Below are 17,010 nucleotides of genomic sequence, written 5' to 3'. Positions count from 1 at the left end.
AGCCAATCAAACAAGGAAGCACAGCCGAGCTCACGCCCCAGATTCTGGGGGTGGCGTGGGGGCGGGCTGCCACGTGGTCATGGAGTCAGTCCCTCAGCTGAGCCTGCGTCCCTTGGCACCTGACCTGGCTCCTGCCGCCCCAGCACAGCTCTGCCTCAAATCCAGCAGCCGCCTCCCGGCTCCCGTGTTCTCACAAACACAGTCTCGGCTCAAAGACAACGCGTAGCCCCCACATTTAAAGGAGCCAATTAGCCCATCACCTGCCCGCTCACTGCAGCAGCACTGATTTCCGTGGAAATATTAATTATCCAAGAAAAGATGTCCGGCTTAACCTTCAAAACAGGCTGAATAGGAACTATTTCACATCCCGCCGAGGGCAGGGGAGATGTGGATGGTGCGATTACCGCTCGTAGTCCCCGACTCGCCGTTCATTTCAGAGGCGTGAGGCCACCTGGTCAGAGGGAGGAGGCCCTGCGCCACTGGGTCCTGAGCGGGAAACGGCCGGGACACTCCACGGAGCGATCCCGAGGCCCCACAGATGCAATGCATCCCTCCCTCTCCAAGCGCCGCTCTCTGACCATCGTACCTACATCTCAGCGATTGAAAACGCCAGTCCCGTGTGACATGTGTATACAGATGTGTCCTAGCCTCCCACTCAGGTGGCAAACAGCAAATGGTGTCACACCCCCCCCCCCCCGACCCCGCTACATGACAAGACTTTACATTCTTCTTCCCTCTAACCAAAGAAAAACACAAAAATACTAGGAGGGCCATCTGCTTCATTGAAGAGCCTTATGGAGCCCCTGCCGAGCGGAGGGTGGGACCCAGGCTGCAGGCTGGGTGTCTGATGCGTCGGTCACAGCTGCCGGCCCAGGGGTGTTGCATCCCAGGCGGTGCTGCTGGGAGCACTGAGACGCGGGTCACAGAGCCCCTGCGAGGAGAAGGGGGGGACGCTGTCCGGTCCCGGTCTGGGCATCTGGAGGAGAAGCACTTCCAGAAGGAGCCTTCTTTTCTCTTATTTATTTATTTAATCCTCCCCTGAGGACATCTTTGTCCACCGATCTTTAGAGAGAGAGTAGAAGGGGGGAGGAGAGAGAAACTTCGACATGAGAGACACATCAATTGGTTGCCTCCCACATGCACCCCGATGGGACCTAGGTGTCAAATTGCAACCCAGGTACACGCCCTGGACCGGGAATCGAACCCGTGACCCTTTGGTCCGAGGGCAGATGCTCTAACCACTGAGCCAAATAGGCCAGGGCTGTTTTTTCCACCTTGAAGTAGTCCACGGACTAATTATTATCTCTATTATCCATCTATGGAACGAATAAATGAGAATTAAAAAACAAAACAAAACACCAAAAACCACCCCTCACTCGCACAGGCAAGGGAGAGCACCTTAGAAACCCCTTTTCCATGACACACCACCTGGCCCTGAGTAGCTCAGGTGAACACGGGTCCATTTTAATAAATGGATCTGGAGACGCAGTTCAGTAAGAGGAGGCGGCCAGCTGCCACTCGTGTGCCACGCCCACCTGGATCACCAAGCCCCACGCACGCCAATCTCCTGACGGCCCGGAAACGGTGACAAAGACTGGCGAGGTCCTTCCCGTCTCCTGGGTCGATTTCCCTCCCAGAAGGAAAGCGCATCCCTCCTTGTCCTGAATCGATTTTGCACAGCGAGCCCGCAGCGTCAGCACCCTCCAGGCTGCCGTTCCTCCTGGCTTCCCTTCGGGGGCCTGGCGTCTACGAGAGGGACCGACCAGCCTGGCTGCCCCCAAAAACACGTGCTGAGCAAAGCCAAGCGCCGGGGGGTTTCCGGTGAGGTTGACACGGGACAGACGGGCTGAGAGCGTGCCCTGTGGAGGAACGCTGCCCTGGGTCGGGAGTGGCCTGGGTCCGAGGAAGCCCACTGAGGCCCCTGCGGTCATGGAATGTGCAGCAACGGCTTCTCCACAGCTCTGGGAAGAGCGACTAGTGGACGTCTCTGGCCCATGTGCCATGGTCTGCTGGCTTAGTCAGTAGTTCAGGACTCCAGTGCCTCAGAGGAAAAGACTTCTCCTCCAGGGATTTAGGTGACGCCTGGCCTGTACCTGGTGACCGCGCCTGAGAAATGACAAGGGCCCTAGCCGGGCAGATCAGCTGGTTAGAGCATCACCCTATTTGCCCAAGCTGCCGGTTCCATCCCTGGTGAGGGCACATGCAAGAATCAACCAATGAATGCATACATACGTGGAACAGCAGATCTATGTTTCTCTCCTACCCTCCTTCCTTCTCTCTCGATAATATCGGTCAATCCATCAATCAATCAATAGACAAGTATTCTTGTTTGAATGGTTGTTTGAGAAAACAGACCTGAAACTGGGGAGGAGGGACACAGGAGCTCTGCCTTGCCTTGGATGACAGTGGATTAGATTGTGAGGCTCCAGATGTGAAGTCATGTAAGATCGGCCAGCCCCGAACGTCTCCACCTTGAATTTTGTATGACACACCCACAGGCCAACGATCTGTTTGTAGGGCGAGTAGGCCAGAGTCTTTGGTTTAGGGGTTGTGCATCATGCTTTGGACCTTATGATGCCATCAATGGACACTTCTTTTTAAAAATATATTCTTATTGATTCCAGAGAGGAAGGGAGAGGGAGAGAGAGACAGAAACGTCAATGAGGAGAATCATGGATCGGCTGCCTCCTGCACGCCCCCCTACTAGGGATTGAGCCTGCAACCCGGGCACGTGCCCTCACCAGGAATCTAGCTGTGACCTCCTAGTTCTTAGGTCGATACTCAACCTCTGAGCCATGCCAGCCGGGCTGGACACTTCTTACTTTAAAACTTACCATAAAGCTACCGTGATCTCGTGGTGTGGTACTGGCATAAGGGCAGGCACAGAGATCAACGAAATGGAACCGAGAGTCCAGAGATAAACTTACACTTATGCTCCATAGAGTGTTGACAAGGTCACGACCATTCCACGGGGAGAGAACCATCTTTTCGACAAACGATGCTGACACAACTTGAATACCCACATGCAAAGGAACGAATTTGAAAAAAATAGAAGAGAGAAAGCAGTTGGACTCCAACACCAACCTACACAACAGTGAACTCAATAGGAAACATAGACCTAGACCTAGACTCAAGATAAAAAACTCTAAGTCTAATTAGAAAACACAGGCGCACGTTTTAGTGACTGCGAGCTGTGATTTCTTAGTGATGACACCAACCGCACATGCAGCGACAACCAGAAATGTGACTTGGACTTGGTCAAAGTCAAAACCTTTGGGCTTCAAATGACATTGACCTGAGAGTAAAAAGACAACCTACAGAGGGGGAGAAAATACTTGCAAATCCTATACCTGGTCAGGAACCTGCACGCAGGATCTATAAAGAAAACGTACCACTCAGCAGTGGAAAGACAACCCCATTTAAAAATAGGCGAAAAGTCTGATTGTACATATCTCCAAAGAAGATGTTACCAACGGCCAAAATACACGTGAAAAATTGTTCAACATCATCCGCCATCAGTGAAATGCAAACCTAACCCACAATATGAGCCGGGCGGTGTGGCTCAGTTGGTTGAGCATCGTCCCATGCACCAAGAGGTCATGTGTTCGATTCCCAGTCAGGGCGCGCACGCACGCGCAAGAATACGCGCGCGCACACACACACACACACACTATGATACTACTTCGATATCCACTGTGATGGCCGAAATAAAAAAGAGAGGCAATAAACAGTTTGGCGAGGGTGTGCAGGAACTGGAGCCCTCACACAGTGTCAGTACATTACAACATGTCACAGCCAGTTTGGAAAACACTTTGCTCAACTACGTAGTGTTACCATTGGACCCAGCAATTCCACTCCTAGGAATATAGCCCCAAGAAGTGAAAACATATGTCAACATAAAAATAAATCTGTACATCAGTGCTCATGGCAGCATTATTCAAAACAGCTCAAAAGTGGGGACAACGCAGATGTCCGACAACTGACGGATGAATAAACAAAATGGTGTCATTTCCACCCAATGGCATACTATTTGGCCATAAGAAGAAATGAAGGATTAACAGATGCTACACCATCGACGAACCTTGGTAGCATTATGCTAAGTGAAATAAACAAGCCACAGAAGCCCACATATGAAATGTCCAGATGGACAAATTCATACGACAGAAAGTGCATTAGTGGTGTCGGGTCTGGGTCTGAGAGAACAGGCGTGACTAGTCGTGAGGACAGGGTGTATTTTTAAGGTAACGAAAATGTTCTGGAAATTCCATGGTGGTGATGGTCGCACCACCTTGGGAATATACTGCAAACTAACTGAGTTGGACGTCTCAAATTGTTGAATTATCATATGTGACATCTCTTAATAAAGCTGTTATCAAAAAGAGATGGCATTGACAGTGAGGCTGAACTTCTTTAATGAGATTTTTAGGGAAAAGAAAAACACTTATATTTAATGCCCATCTTTACTGAAATTGGAGAGTGCTTTTCAATTTAAAAAAATAAAAATAAAAGTAGTACTTCTCAGTTCCAGGAAATAGGATATTTCAGAGGAAGTGTACCTCCTAGGCTGGTAAAGTCCAAGGGAGTTCTGTTTTCCTTCTACTCTTCCCTGGTCGATTTGGATATTCCTTCAGCTTCATTTATTCCACAAATATTTATTCGACATTCATTCAGAAATACCCGCCCTGACGATGACAGCATTTTAAAAAGTAGGAGAAAGTAATCGCCCAGCTGAAAATAAGAAAGCCCGTCCGTGGGCCCCTCACGCCTGTAAGAGTAAATGTGGACGCGCTGCTGAGGCCCAGCCCCTGGCCGGCCCGCTGCGCAGGACGCGTGTCGCTGTGGAAGACGTTCCTGCACGACCTGAAGCTGTGCACTGCGGATGCCACAGGCCCGGGCAGGTGTCTGGCAGCAAATCACTACTCTGATCACAGTGTGTGCTTTAAACACACACACGGTTGACAGGTGACTGGGAGCTGTGTCATTCACACAGGTTAGGGGCCACTTCTGAATTTAATTGCCCATAAAACATCCAATAGAATAATGGAGTTCTCAGAACACACACACGCACACACACAGGCACATGCATGCACACACATGCATGCACACAGACACACACACATGCATGTAGACACACACCGGCACACACAGGCACACGCACACACTCCTTTTCATGATGCCCCTGAATCTGAGCGTTAACCACTGGCCCCGCAGCCTGCTCCGCTCTCTACAGGGATGGCCCGGAGCAGTGGAGTGAAAACCAGCCGGCTCTGCATAAACGCATGTCAGCTGGAGGGCAGTGGACTGCTGAGATCCCCGCCCCCCCGCGCACGGCACTGATGGGGACCTTGGAGCCTGCCCTCGGTTAAGCGGTGTCACGGCAGGAGCGGTAACGACGCACGGGGGACCGCCGTGGGACTGCCGCGGCCACAGGTAGGTCAGATGCTCTGAGTGCGATAATGGCTGGTTTCCAGGGCTTTAGAGTGCAGACAAAGGGGTCAAATTCAGGGAAAATGACTGAGAAAAAGAGGCCCAGAGAGAGGGACGCGGGGCCAGCAAGCTCCTCTGTTCCTGTCAGATCCTTGCCCTGCAGAAGGGCGGGTCCCGCCTGCTTCCAGGCGGCCTGTGGAGAGGCAGGAGGGCCCTGCTCCTTATCTCATCGGATCAGGCTACACACAGGCCCTCTGTCAAGCTCCCAGGACAAGGCACAGCCTGGCCCACGCCTGGCCCAGGCCCCCCCACCCCCGCCCCCACCACATTCATCAAAGCTTCCTCTCGCCCTTGCTCCCTGCGGGACAGAGGCAGCTGACCTTGGTCTCATTCCCGGGTGGTTTCACTTATCCTGGCTGGAAGTGGCCCGGAAAGACCACGGTGGGCCTGTTGAGTTTCCTGGGATGGGGTATGCGAGTCGCCACATGTTTGGTGGCTCCGAAGGACAGACATTATGCACCCCTGTTTCATGGCAGCATCATTCATGGTGGCCAAGACACGGAAACAATCAACGCGCCCTGTGACAGAGGACTGGATACAGAAGATGTGGGACATATACTCGAAGGAATACTACTCGGCCACAAGAAAAGATGAAACACTGCCACTTGCAACAACATGGGTGTGGACCTGGAGACTATGATGCTGAGTGAAAGCAGTCCATCAGGAAAAGCTAAGTACCATATGTCACCGGAAGGAGATATACCTGATAAGCTAACAGCTACAATTACTAGTGTCAGCACAGAACAGGTTCTGTGGAAGGGACCAGGACGACACAAATAAGACCGATGTTGCACACCCGTGACTCTCAGTTATTCACTAAACCGCAATTCGCAATTACCCACATCACCAGAACCAAGAGCTCGGCCGTGCACCTACCAGTCTTCCACCTTCTAAAGCAGGGGCCCTCAAACTTTTTAAACAGGGGGCCAGTTCACTGTCCCTCAGACCGTTGGAGGGCCGGACTATAGTTAAAAAAAAAACAACTATGAACAAATTCCTATGCGCACTGTGGGCCCGGGACAGGTCGGCTGATAAGCAGGACAGGCAGCGGCACCCAGCGGGCCGGATAAATGTCCTCGGCGGGCCGCATGTGGCCCGCGGGCCGTAGTTTGAGGAAGCCTGTTCTAAAGTTTGCACTGGACACCGACTGTCCCGAAGGCTGTCTTTTTTAGTATTATACCAAGTGGCGAGAATAACCTATCAAAAGCATTATTTCAGAAATTCAGCACGTTTTGCTCTGATTTCTTCCAACTATTCAATTGGAAAATTTCACTCTTTTATGGAAGATCAAAGCCCCTACTGATCCATGTTTTCAGTCTTGCCATCCAAATGTTCCTTAGCTGACTGAGTTCTAATTGATCTAAATATTCACGCGTAGCTTCTGCCGTCCTCTGCCAACATCGACTGCTCGGAAACAAAACTGCCGCTCGCAGCCGCTCCCTCAGTACCAACACTCGGAGGCCCAGCTATTGTTCTGCCTGACTGCACTATTCATTCCTTGGCTATGAAAAATCAACTAGTGACTGAGTGTGTTTTAAAAATTACATTTTTATTGATTTCAGAGAGGAAGGAAGAGGGAGAGAGAGAAAGAAACACCCATGATGAGAGAGAATCATTGATCGGCTGCCTCATGCACGCCCCCCACTGGGGATCAAGCCCACAACCCAGGCATGTGCCCTTGACCGGAATTGAACTTGGGACCCTTCAGTCTGCAGGCTGACGCTCTACCAGGGGTCCTCAAACTTTTTAAACAGGGGGCCAGTTCCCTGTCCCTCAGACCGTTGGAGGGCCGGACTATAGTTTAAAAAAAAAAAACTATGAACAAATTCCTATGCGCACTGCGGGCCCGGGACGAGTCGGCTGCTAAGCAGGATAGGCAGCGGCACCCGGCGGGCGGATCAATGTCCTCGGCGGGCCGGATGTGGCCCGCGGGCCGTAGTTTGAGGACCCCTGTATCCACTGAGCCAAACCAGCTAAGGCCCAATTATTGAACATTAAAAGCAATGAACATTTGAAGTTTTCTGTGACTAGAACAATGATAAGGCCCAGGAACCACGTTGCCATAAGCCCCAGTGGAATGCGTCATAGCATTCTCAACGGGACACACTTTTCTGGTCTCTGTTGCCATGGCCTCAGTCTCCGCCACCCTGATCACCGTAATGCCCAGAGGACACCCGAGATGAGGGCACGGAAGGGCTTGCTGGAGTGGTCAGGGGAAAGGTCTCTTTCAATGAGCCTATCTCATCAGCTGCTGTGCTTCAAGGAGATATTTTCACCATAAAAACTGTGGGTTGCCACATCACTGACCAAGCGCACTGACATTAGCCTTGGAATGGAGTGGCTTATTGAGTTACTTCATCCTTGGGAATTCACTGCTCAAGGTCAACAAGGAAGGCCAAAAGTGCCCTTTGTGTATGTCCCTCCTTCCTCTCCTTTCCCCACCCTTTCTGTCCTCCGTCCCTTTTCCCAGACGCAGGCTCAGGAGATGGACACGCAGGGTACGCAGAGCTCCTGCCTCGTTTCCTCTCCCGCCCCCACCCACCCCCGGCGAGGCACCACAGAGATAAGCAGAGACATCAACCCGCCCTGCTTCCCCAGAGCGCACCCTGCCGGTGGCCACGGCAACACCAGCTCCCCCACAGCCACGCGGCCTGATGAGTGAGTGCTTTAATGGGGCAGGACGAATGTGGAGGGTGCACCTACCCCTGGGTTACAGTCACCCACCACCCGAGATGATGAGCAGCATCCGTCTTTGTTTTGAAGACCCGAACTGTTAGAAAACAGCTGGACTTCCAGGAAGAAGGCCCAGAACGAGGCGTGTGAGGCAATCAGGGTGCCAGGCAAGGATGAGGAGTGATTTGGATGATGCTCCAGAAAGCTCTCCCTCAGATTGTGCATGGAAGGTACCCCTTTTTCCCACGTGAGGGAGGAATGATGGGGAGCAAGGAATCTTATAATAATATGTCATTCACTGCTTGGGGATATACCATTTACCGACCCACAGTTATTTACCATAAAATTTCAATATCCAGGATGTTTCACCGCCTCCTTGCAATAATTTGGGAATTTGCATATTACCTTTTGGAGCAGAAATATTGTTATTAATTATTCTCATTATGGAACCTGAGACCAATTATATTAAAATTAAAGTCACAAATGTATGCAAGATTGCAGTGTACACCATTACACTTCTGGCTGTTAACAGTAAATCAACATTATGGCCGCATCAAGGAAACCTACAACTAAAAAATCAAAAGCGAAAAAAAAAAAAAAAAAGAATGACGAATGTACTACATCAAAGGCTGCAAACACATTAAAAAAATCCACTCTTGGGTCTACAGAGGAAAACATTTTATTAACCACGAAAATCTATGGTTTGAACAGAAGTTCCAGCAGTGAGGTGTCCTTGCAGGTGTCTGAGGGGGGGCTAGGTGGCCTGACTCGGTCCACACAGCACCCTTGGCGAAAGTTAGCTCACCTCACTCACCCTCAGATTCCTCACCACGAAATTAACATAATACCTTGGGTTCTGCTGGAAACTACACAGCTCCGAGGTTCGAGTGTTTCACACGAGGGCTGATGTAGAGCAACACAACCACAGAAGGAATGATCACTGGAGCTAACAAGGCTGAAACCCTCCACGTGTGCCAGGCAGGGACCCAGGCGTTAATCAGAACCCATTTACTCGCTCCTCACAAAAAGGCATTCACCCCATTTTATGGCTAAAGCAACGGAGGCCGACAGAAGGACCTCGCCCGAGGTCACAGGGTTCCAGGAGGCGTGAATGGCAGCCCAGATAATGTAACTCCAGGCCTGTGCTCTCAACCACTGTTTTATGTTCTTAATAAACGTTAGTGTTCCTACTTTAAAACACACACACACACACACACACACACACGCACACACACACACACAGGAAAGAGAGGGGAGTAAGGGGGAAGAGAAGGGAGAAAGGAAAGTAGAGAAACCCTTCTCCTATCACTTTCTCATGCCAGAAACTGCCCTGGGACTCTGCATGTGATTTGTAATTTAATCTTCATAACAGCCTGGGAGGGAAGCTCGGGAACCCCCTGCGGACGGGCAGGAAGGCGGAGCCTTAGGGACACTGTGGGGCCAAAATGGAATGGAGCACAGGGCTCCATCCCAGCCCCCCTCACCTCGGCAGTGGTCTCTCCGTGTCTCCAGCCCACTTTCCAATTAAAAAATCGAGTGATTTGGATATTTTGTAAGTATATAAGCACGCGTTGCAATTTACTTAAAAGAGATCCATTTCTCCACATCAGGGAACAGAACCGCCTGCTGAGTCACTGCTTAGGAGTTCTGCAAAGATGACCCAGCACCTTCCCCAGCGGATGCAGGCAGGGCGGGGAAGAGGGGGTTGGGGGTGGGGCAGCAAGGTGATGGGCTGTGGCTCTTCCTTCTACACAGACTCAGCTCCCAGGCCAAGTTTTTAGGGCCCAGGGAACCTCCATAGCATAGTTTGGTGCCTTCCATGCGGAACGTCTTTATTAGGCTCCGCCTCCGCCCCACCCACACATCCCCTCCTTTGGAACTGAAAGCGCGGGGAGACCGACTCCATGTTCCTTTTGTTCCATGTCCTCCACCTCGTGGAGTCAGGTTCCCGCCCTAGAACCTCTCCAAGAGCCCAACCCACACTTTTGAATTAGCCAATAGAAATGCAAGAGGAAAGTAAGCCGCGCCCTGCCCCCATGTGCAACCTGACCCCGACCAATCAGCGGAGGCCACACTACCTCACCCCTCCTACCTCTCCCAGGCCCCCTATAAATCAGCGTGTTTGGGTTCTGGGGCTCTCTCTCTCTCTCTCCACCTCGCCGCTGCGCTGGTATGTGTGTGGGGGGGACTGGGCTCGAGCTAGCTCGATTAAAGGCTCTTTGCTTTTGCATTGGACTCGGCTCCCTGGTGGTCTTTGGGGATCACGAAATCTGGGCATAACAGAACTAAGAAGGCCCCTGTCTTCCCCACCGCCTCCCTCGTGGAAATGCCCGCACCTACCTCGAGGCACTCCCTGGGCCATCAGAAGGTCCTGACCTCCAGGCCCAAACACAGCCCGGTGACCTGAACGTCCAAATCTTAGTATTTATTCACGTACTCAGCAGCTATTATTGCAAGTTTTCTCAGTGCCAGGTACTGGGCCCTCCCTGGCAGATGAATCAATGGAGCCCTCTCGCCCCAGGCGGGACAGGAGTGAATGACAGAGGGTTTGGTGGCCCGCAATGAGAAACAGGTCACGTGCCAGAGAAGGCGCTGCTGATGGCCTAAGCCTGCGGGGGACCAGGGAAAACGCAGTGAGCTCCACGTTATATGACAACCATGTCTGCTCATGCAAATGCCCGCACCTCATCAAGAGTGACTTAACTCACGCTCTGTCTGTCTAATCTGGGAAGGATTTCGGGCTCAAAGATATTGAATGAAGAAACTGGGGGAGGGACAGGTTCTTAAAGGCATCCTCTCCATTAACAGAAGTTCTGCTTATGTGAATTCCTTCTTTTCAAATGCTAAAAGCAAGAGATTGCCAAATTCGGTCAACAAAAGCAGCATGAAGACAATTAAAAAAAAAAAATCCATCAAATCAGAATGACAGTGAAACTCAAAGGATTATCTTCCAGGTACCATGATATGAAATATTTAAATGAGATTTGCGATGGTGGCCTGTGGATAAAGAAGAATGAATGTGTTGCTTGTGAAGGCGGCGGGTCTGACACAGGGTGCACCGGACTGGGGACGCAGGCCGAAGCTCCTGGACGGTCACGGATTAACTGCACAATCAACAGTGAGTAATGCAGTTACTCCCATCTTCAATGGCGTTTTTTTAAAAAAAGATACAGGCCAAGAAACCCGGGAGGGTGTTTCTGCCCTAAAATCCTATGATTAACAATAAAGAGGTATGCTCTCTTGCGTATTACAGTCCAGTCGGTGTGGTCAAAGGCAACGTTCCTTTCCCCGCGGTTACGAGAACGCTCCGGAGAAAGCCACGACTCGGGGACATTCAAAAGATGGCATTGTCTTGCTTCATCTTAGACTGCCAAGGAAAAGTGTCTCATTCCAACCATTTAAAAAGAACCTTTGAATACAGGCCTATCTTTTGTCTTCTTTTTAATGAAAAAGAGTAGGAAAAGGGAAGTCTAAAAACTATGAATGGATGGTCAAGAGGTTAAATCCTCCAGAAAATGACTAGGATAGAAAGGGTGTGGGGTTAAAAAAAGACATCGTCCCAAACCATGTTTACACGTGTGTTTTCTTTGTCGTGTTGCTGTGGAGGTGATGAGTAAAGGAATTCCTTTCTTCAAGCGTATAAAGTGTCCCAGACTCGGGGGACACAAGGCTGGGCCCAGAGTCACGGCTTAGCACACAGACTCTCCTAAGAGTCCAATCACTATACTAATAACAGGGTAATATGCTAATAAAACCGGGAGACCTTCCAGGAGACCCCCGCGCACTCGCTGCGCTTGCCTGTGGTTTCATTTGCCCCGCGCTACTCCTAACTTCCCCTTCCTTCCACAGTCGCAGTCCCCCGAACTTTTATGAGCTGGTGGTCTTAAGAGGCGGCAGGTTGTTTTTTAAATGCTCTCAACTAGAAATATGAAAGGTATCACAGAAAGGTAACGTTCCCTTTCTGTTATCATAGTTGTCTTTAAAATGTCCCTAATTTCTATAAGAAGAAAAAAACAGAGAATTGTGGAATCAATAGACCATCATGGCCTTCTCTAACTGGGCTTTATGGTTAAACACTTGTCACACTGAGTAGTAAGTTAATGGCAGTTCATCTGCTTGTTCCTACACGTGCTTTATAACGTGTGTGTAATGTTTGTGCACGTGAACTTATATGTGTGTACATCAGTGTGTGTGTGTGTTCATTGATATGTGTACTGAGCAGCGTATAACCCAACCATCACATGACCCAACCATCTCAGTGGTCGGAAAAGCAGAAGACAGCGACCTCCCCACGCAGATTTTCAGTTTAACCTGCGAACACGATATTCCCAGAACGCGAGAGAAGGGTGAGCCGATCGTATACCACATGAAAGCCTCTTCGATTTCTGAGAGACGCTGTGTGAAGGCGCACTGGTGCAGGGGCACAAATACTCCACGTCACGTCGGCCGCGCGACGCGTGGCTACTTACAGGCGAAGCGCAGCGGCGCCTCTCTGCTGACCACGGTCCCGAAGGCGTTGGTGGCCACGCACTGGTAGGTCCCCGCGTCGCGGGTTCTGTTGGGGCTATTGATCAACAGGCTGCCTTCAACCACACTGTAGCGGAAATCCATGCCCGTGTCAACATCCGTCCCATTGAACTTCCACCTGCGGAGTAAGAATGCCAGGAGGTTAAGCCTGTAACAGCCATCAGTACCGCCGAACCGTCCGAAAGGCACAACCGTCGGAGTGGCAGGCACCAGCCCATGGCGGGAACGAGTGAGAAAGCGGCCCCAGCAGCAGTGACCGATGTCTGTAGGGAGAGCGTGTCCGTTACAGACACGATGGTGGTCGCCTGGTGGCACCTGCTTTAACTACTGGTGACGCCACAGAGGGTGCCCTGCGGGTCTGCTTTTTTGCTTATTAATTAAACTCAGAGCATCTGCACAAGTTTCTCCAAAGAGGGGTCCTCTGTGCACCCCTCTCTGGGTTGTAGTTATTCTTTAAAACGTATTTATGGATTTCAGAGAGGAAGGGAGAGGGAGAGAGATACAGAAACATCAATGATGAGAATCATTGATTGGCTGCCTCCTGACACCCCTCACTGGGGATCGAGCCTGCAATCCGGGCATGTGCCCTGACCGGGAATCAAACCGTGACCTCCTGGTTCACAGGTTGACACTCAACCAATGAGCCACGCCGGCCGGGCTGCAGTTATTCTTTTTTTTAAAAAAAAATATATTTTATTGATTTTTACAGAGAGGAAGGGAGAGGGAGAGAGAGCCAGAAACATCGATGAGAGAGAAACATCAATCAGCTGTCTCCTGCACACCCCCTACTGGGGATGTGCCCGCAACCAAGGTACATGCCCTTGACCGGAATCGAACCTGGGACCCTTGAGTCTGCAGGCCGACGCTCTATCCACTGAGCCAAACCGGTTAGGGCTGCAGTTATTCTTTAAATGGGTCTCCGCGGATGGCAGAAGGCACCCCTTACAGGTAGAATGCTGAGTATTTGATGAAGTTGCAGCAGCGTGGCTTCGAGGTGGTCCTTAATATGACTGAAATGGTCGACTGCGAAGCTGAGGGACCGCAGAGCTGTCTTAGGGACCAAGCTGGCCTTGAGCACAGCCGGCCGAGACAATGCCCTTGGCCACTGGTCCTCAGACATCGTGAGCCACCCAGGAGGCTCAGGTCAGGCCCCCGGTGATAGAGGCAGCGAGGGTTTTGTTCTTCTGTTTGTTTACTTGCATCATCTGAGCATCTGACCGTTGTGTTTGGCTCAAGGAATGACTTGTAGTGGGACTCACACATTTAAACAGCAAATCTCTCATAACAAGATCTCCTTTTTTGTTTGTTTTTGTTAATAGCCAATAACATCCAAAGAAAGCTTATCTTAGCCAGTAAGTCATCTGAATACTTAGAATCTTTTGAGCTGGTACAATTTTTTTTTTTTTTTTAAATCCTCACCCGAGGATATTTTTCCATTGATTTTTAGAGAGAGTGGAAGAGAGGGAAAGACAGAGAGAAACTTCGATGTGAGAGGTCCCGGGCCAGGAAGGAGCTTGCAATCGAGTTTCTGTACAAGTTTCTCCAAGGCACGTGCCCACCCCGGGTCCCTTGGGTCCGCAGGCCGATGCTCTTTCCCCTGAGCCAAACCAGCCAGGCTGAGCGGATACATTTAGTAACTGTCTCATTGTCTCCTCCTCCTCCCTCCCAAATCGTATACATTGTATCAGGTAATGACCAGAGTGTAGCTGGAGCTGACACGTCAATGATCTCAGTGGCAGTCACATAGGAAACTAAAACTGCGACCCAGAGCAGACGAAAGTGGGGAGTCGGAGAACGGGGGCTTCCTTTGTGGGGTCCTGGGCGGGAGCGCATCATGTAAACGGATGTGAGACCATGCAGGCCAGTCCAGTGCAGGGTTTCGGATATTTGGTATCAACAAAAGCAGATGTTTAAAGGATGGCCCTTTCTGCTGAGATCTCACACTTCAAGGTCATCTTAAAGGATACCTCTTCCCAAAAACGTCTTCCTCACTCTTCCTTGTCAAAATTATTCAACCTCTCCCACCCCGCCTCCTCCGGGAGGCTCCGTCCCTAGGAATTCCCCTTCCCTGTGGACTATTCGCCTAGATCACCCGGGTAACCTCCCTCGCAGCCTCCGTGGGCTCCATACGTGCGTGTGGGTTCGAGTAAAGAGTCTTCTTCTGTCTTGAATGTTTTGCTTTGCTCACGCGCAGTGAAGGGAGCATGGAGCCCGCACACCCCAGCACCGTGGCGCACGTCTGTTAGCATCTATGTCTTAAAAATGGGAAATGTCAGAAGCCTGAGGGGTGGGGCCGGTGGGCCGGAAGCAGGAGACGGGACATGGCTGTGTGTGTGTTTGCTGGTAAGAAGATGGGTATTAGGCCCCGACGCGGCGTGTAGCCCGACAGTAATTCTCTCTGTGTCCTGACACCGACAGGAAAGGAATAAGCAATAAAAAGAGAACAGCCGGGTTCTATTTCCCAGGTCTAGATGCACATGAATCTCGGGCGCTGGCTGCCTGCCTGCGACTTTTTTTTTTTTTTTTTTTGAGTCAACGGATCACGTCTCAGCCATAACTCTCACTTCAAATGATAGCTGAGCAATTGAATCTGACAAATCTAAGAACTCAAAGCGGAAACTGCAAACGAATGTGAGCTGCAAGCTGAGAGCCGGATTCAGGAATGAGAACGTGTGAGTCTTTTTAGGCGAGTGGCTTTGGGGACAGGGACCGCCTCCCGCGGTGGGTCCCTACCCGTCACCTCATCCAGAATGCTCTGCAGGGAGTCCCTGACCTCCTCTGTGTCCGCGTTGATGCACAAAGGGCAGAGGGGTGGGGAGGGGATTCTTGCTGTGAGCTGCGGGGCGTTTCCCTGAGAAAGCACTGCACCCCGGTGCTCACCGCGGTGACTTGGATGGGGACTGCACTGGGCTCCCGCTCTCACGCCACCCTTGTGAATTCGCAATTTGTTTTCACCGTTTGAGGACTCTCAAATGCCGGTGAAGCACAGGTGGCGCCCGTCAGGAACAAAGGAGACTCCCAAGGGCCAGGGCCCGTCGGGGAGTCTCGGAGCCGATTTCTGAACCCCAGGGGATGAAGACGCAACTCTGGGGAGACCGAGGCTGTGCAGGCGCCCCGGCCTGCGTGGGGCGCTCGAAGGTGCACAGAGCGGGCCTGGCTGGGAAGCTCTCCGGGGGGTTTGCTGCAGCAAAACCCTTTTTGTTCATTGTTTCAGCTCGGCAGGGAAGAGGGGCAGGTCTCTCTGACTTGGAATCTGTGAGTAAAAACCTCGCAGCAAAAGCAGCCAACCACGCCTGTGACCCTGGCTTCTGTCCGGAGAGAGGAGCTGTGTGCCCGCCGGAAGGAACGCCCCAGGTCCTTGGGGGGACATTCATGCAAAGGAGAAGTCCACACTTCTTAACGTTTTCTGGGTCTGCGTCCATCTCTTCAAACCGGAGGGGCAGGGAAAATGGAAGGGCAGTCTCAGTCCAGGAAGTGAGCGGAAGGACGCGAGGTCAGGGGGTGTCCGAGGCTCGCCCCGCATTTCTTCTGCTGCTTCTTCACCCCCGCGCCAGCCTGAACACCCACAATGTGCAGCCGGGAAGGTGTCTGAAAGCACCTCATCGGTCCATGCTTCCTTGCTCTGTTCTTCAGCCAGAGGAAGGGACTTGTCGCTCCAGGGACCAATCCGCTTCTCCGTGGCAGAGAAATGGCCAAAGTGCAGAGGAAAGCAACGTTCCAACAACCGCGAGGGCCTTTGATGCAAACTTTTCTTCCCCGATTCCTCTGCCATCTACAAACATCCCAGGCTCCTGCTCCCCAGCCAATCTGCAATAACCAACCAGCCCTTCTTTCTCGAGACACAATGTGACACAAGTCACGTTAACCCAAGGTCACAGTTGGGGGAGAAACAAAGTAGCAACACAGGAGCAACTTGCCAAATTCTGCTGTACAGCGTGTTTCCATTTCCGGTAGCAGTGAACTCACCCCTGGCTGTGCGCTCAACGGGAGCCACCTCGCTCCATGCTGACGGACGGTGGAACCTGGCCTCTTGCATGAATTTTTAACAACATAACGCATTTCCACGTGTTTGATTTAGCCTCCAAGTCAGCCTGTCAGAGGGACAATCACTCCACAGTCTGTGCGCCCAGGACGCTGCCGGGCTCACACCTGCTGTCCTACCATCATCCACGGTGGCCTTCCCCCCACCAAGCGTCCCGGTTGGAGGGTAATTTATATGTTCACCCCGAGGGTACCGCCCATCAGGGGGGTGTTGGGTTTTTTCTTTCCTTTCTGGAAGGCACTTCCTTTCCTTACCCAGGAGGTAAGGACCACGCGCCCTCC

General features: G+C 51.5%; 1 protein-coding gene across 3 annotated transcripts in view; it reads right to left on the bottom strand.

The window, feature by feature from the left end:
• CNTN4 (contactin 4) overlaps positions 1-17,010 on the bottom strand; it is a 476,106-nt gene that overhangs the window by 134,112 nt on the left and 324,984 nt on the right. For all 3 annotated transcript variants that reach the window (XM_080672715.1, XM_080672714.1, XM_080672716.1), the window contains exon 5: positions 12,630-12,805. In XM_080672715.1, the coding sequence (XP_080528841.1) occupies positions 12,630-12,805 (176 nt within the window). The remainder of the gene's footprint in view (positions 1-12,629; positions 12,806-17,010) is intronic.

Source organism: Plecotus auritus, assembly GCF_963455305.1.
Source record: "Plecotus auritus genome assembly, chromosome: 6".
Taxonomy (NCBI): Eukaryota; Metazoa; Chordata; class Mammalia; order Chiroptera; family Vespertilionidae; genus Plecotus; species Plecotus auritus.
Note: the sequence above shows the minus strand (reverse complement) of the source record. Positions and strands in the feature narration are given on the sequence as shown.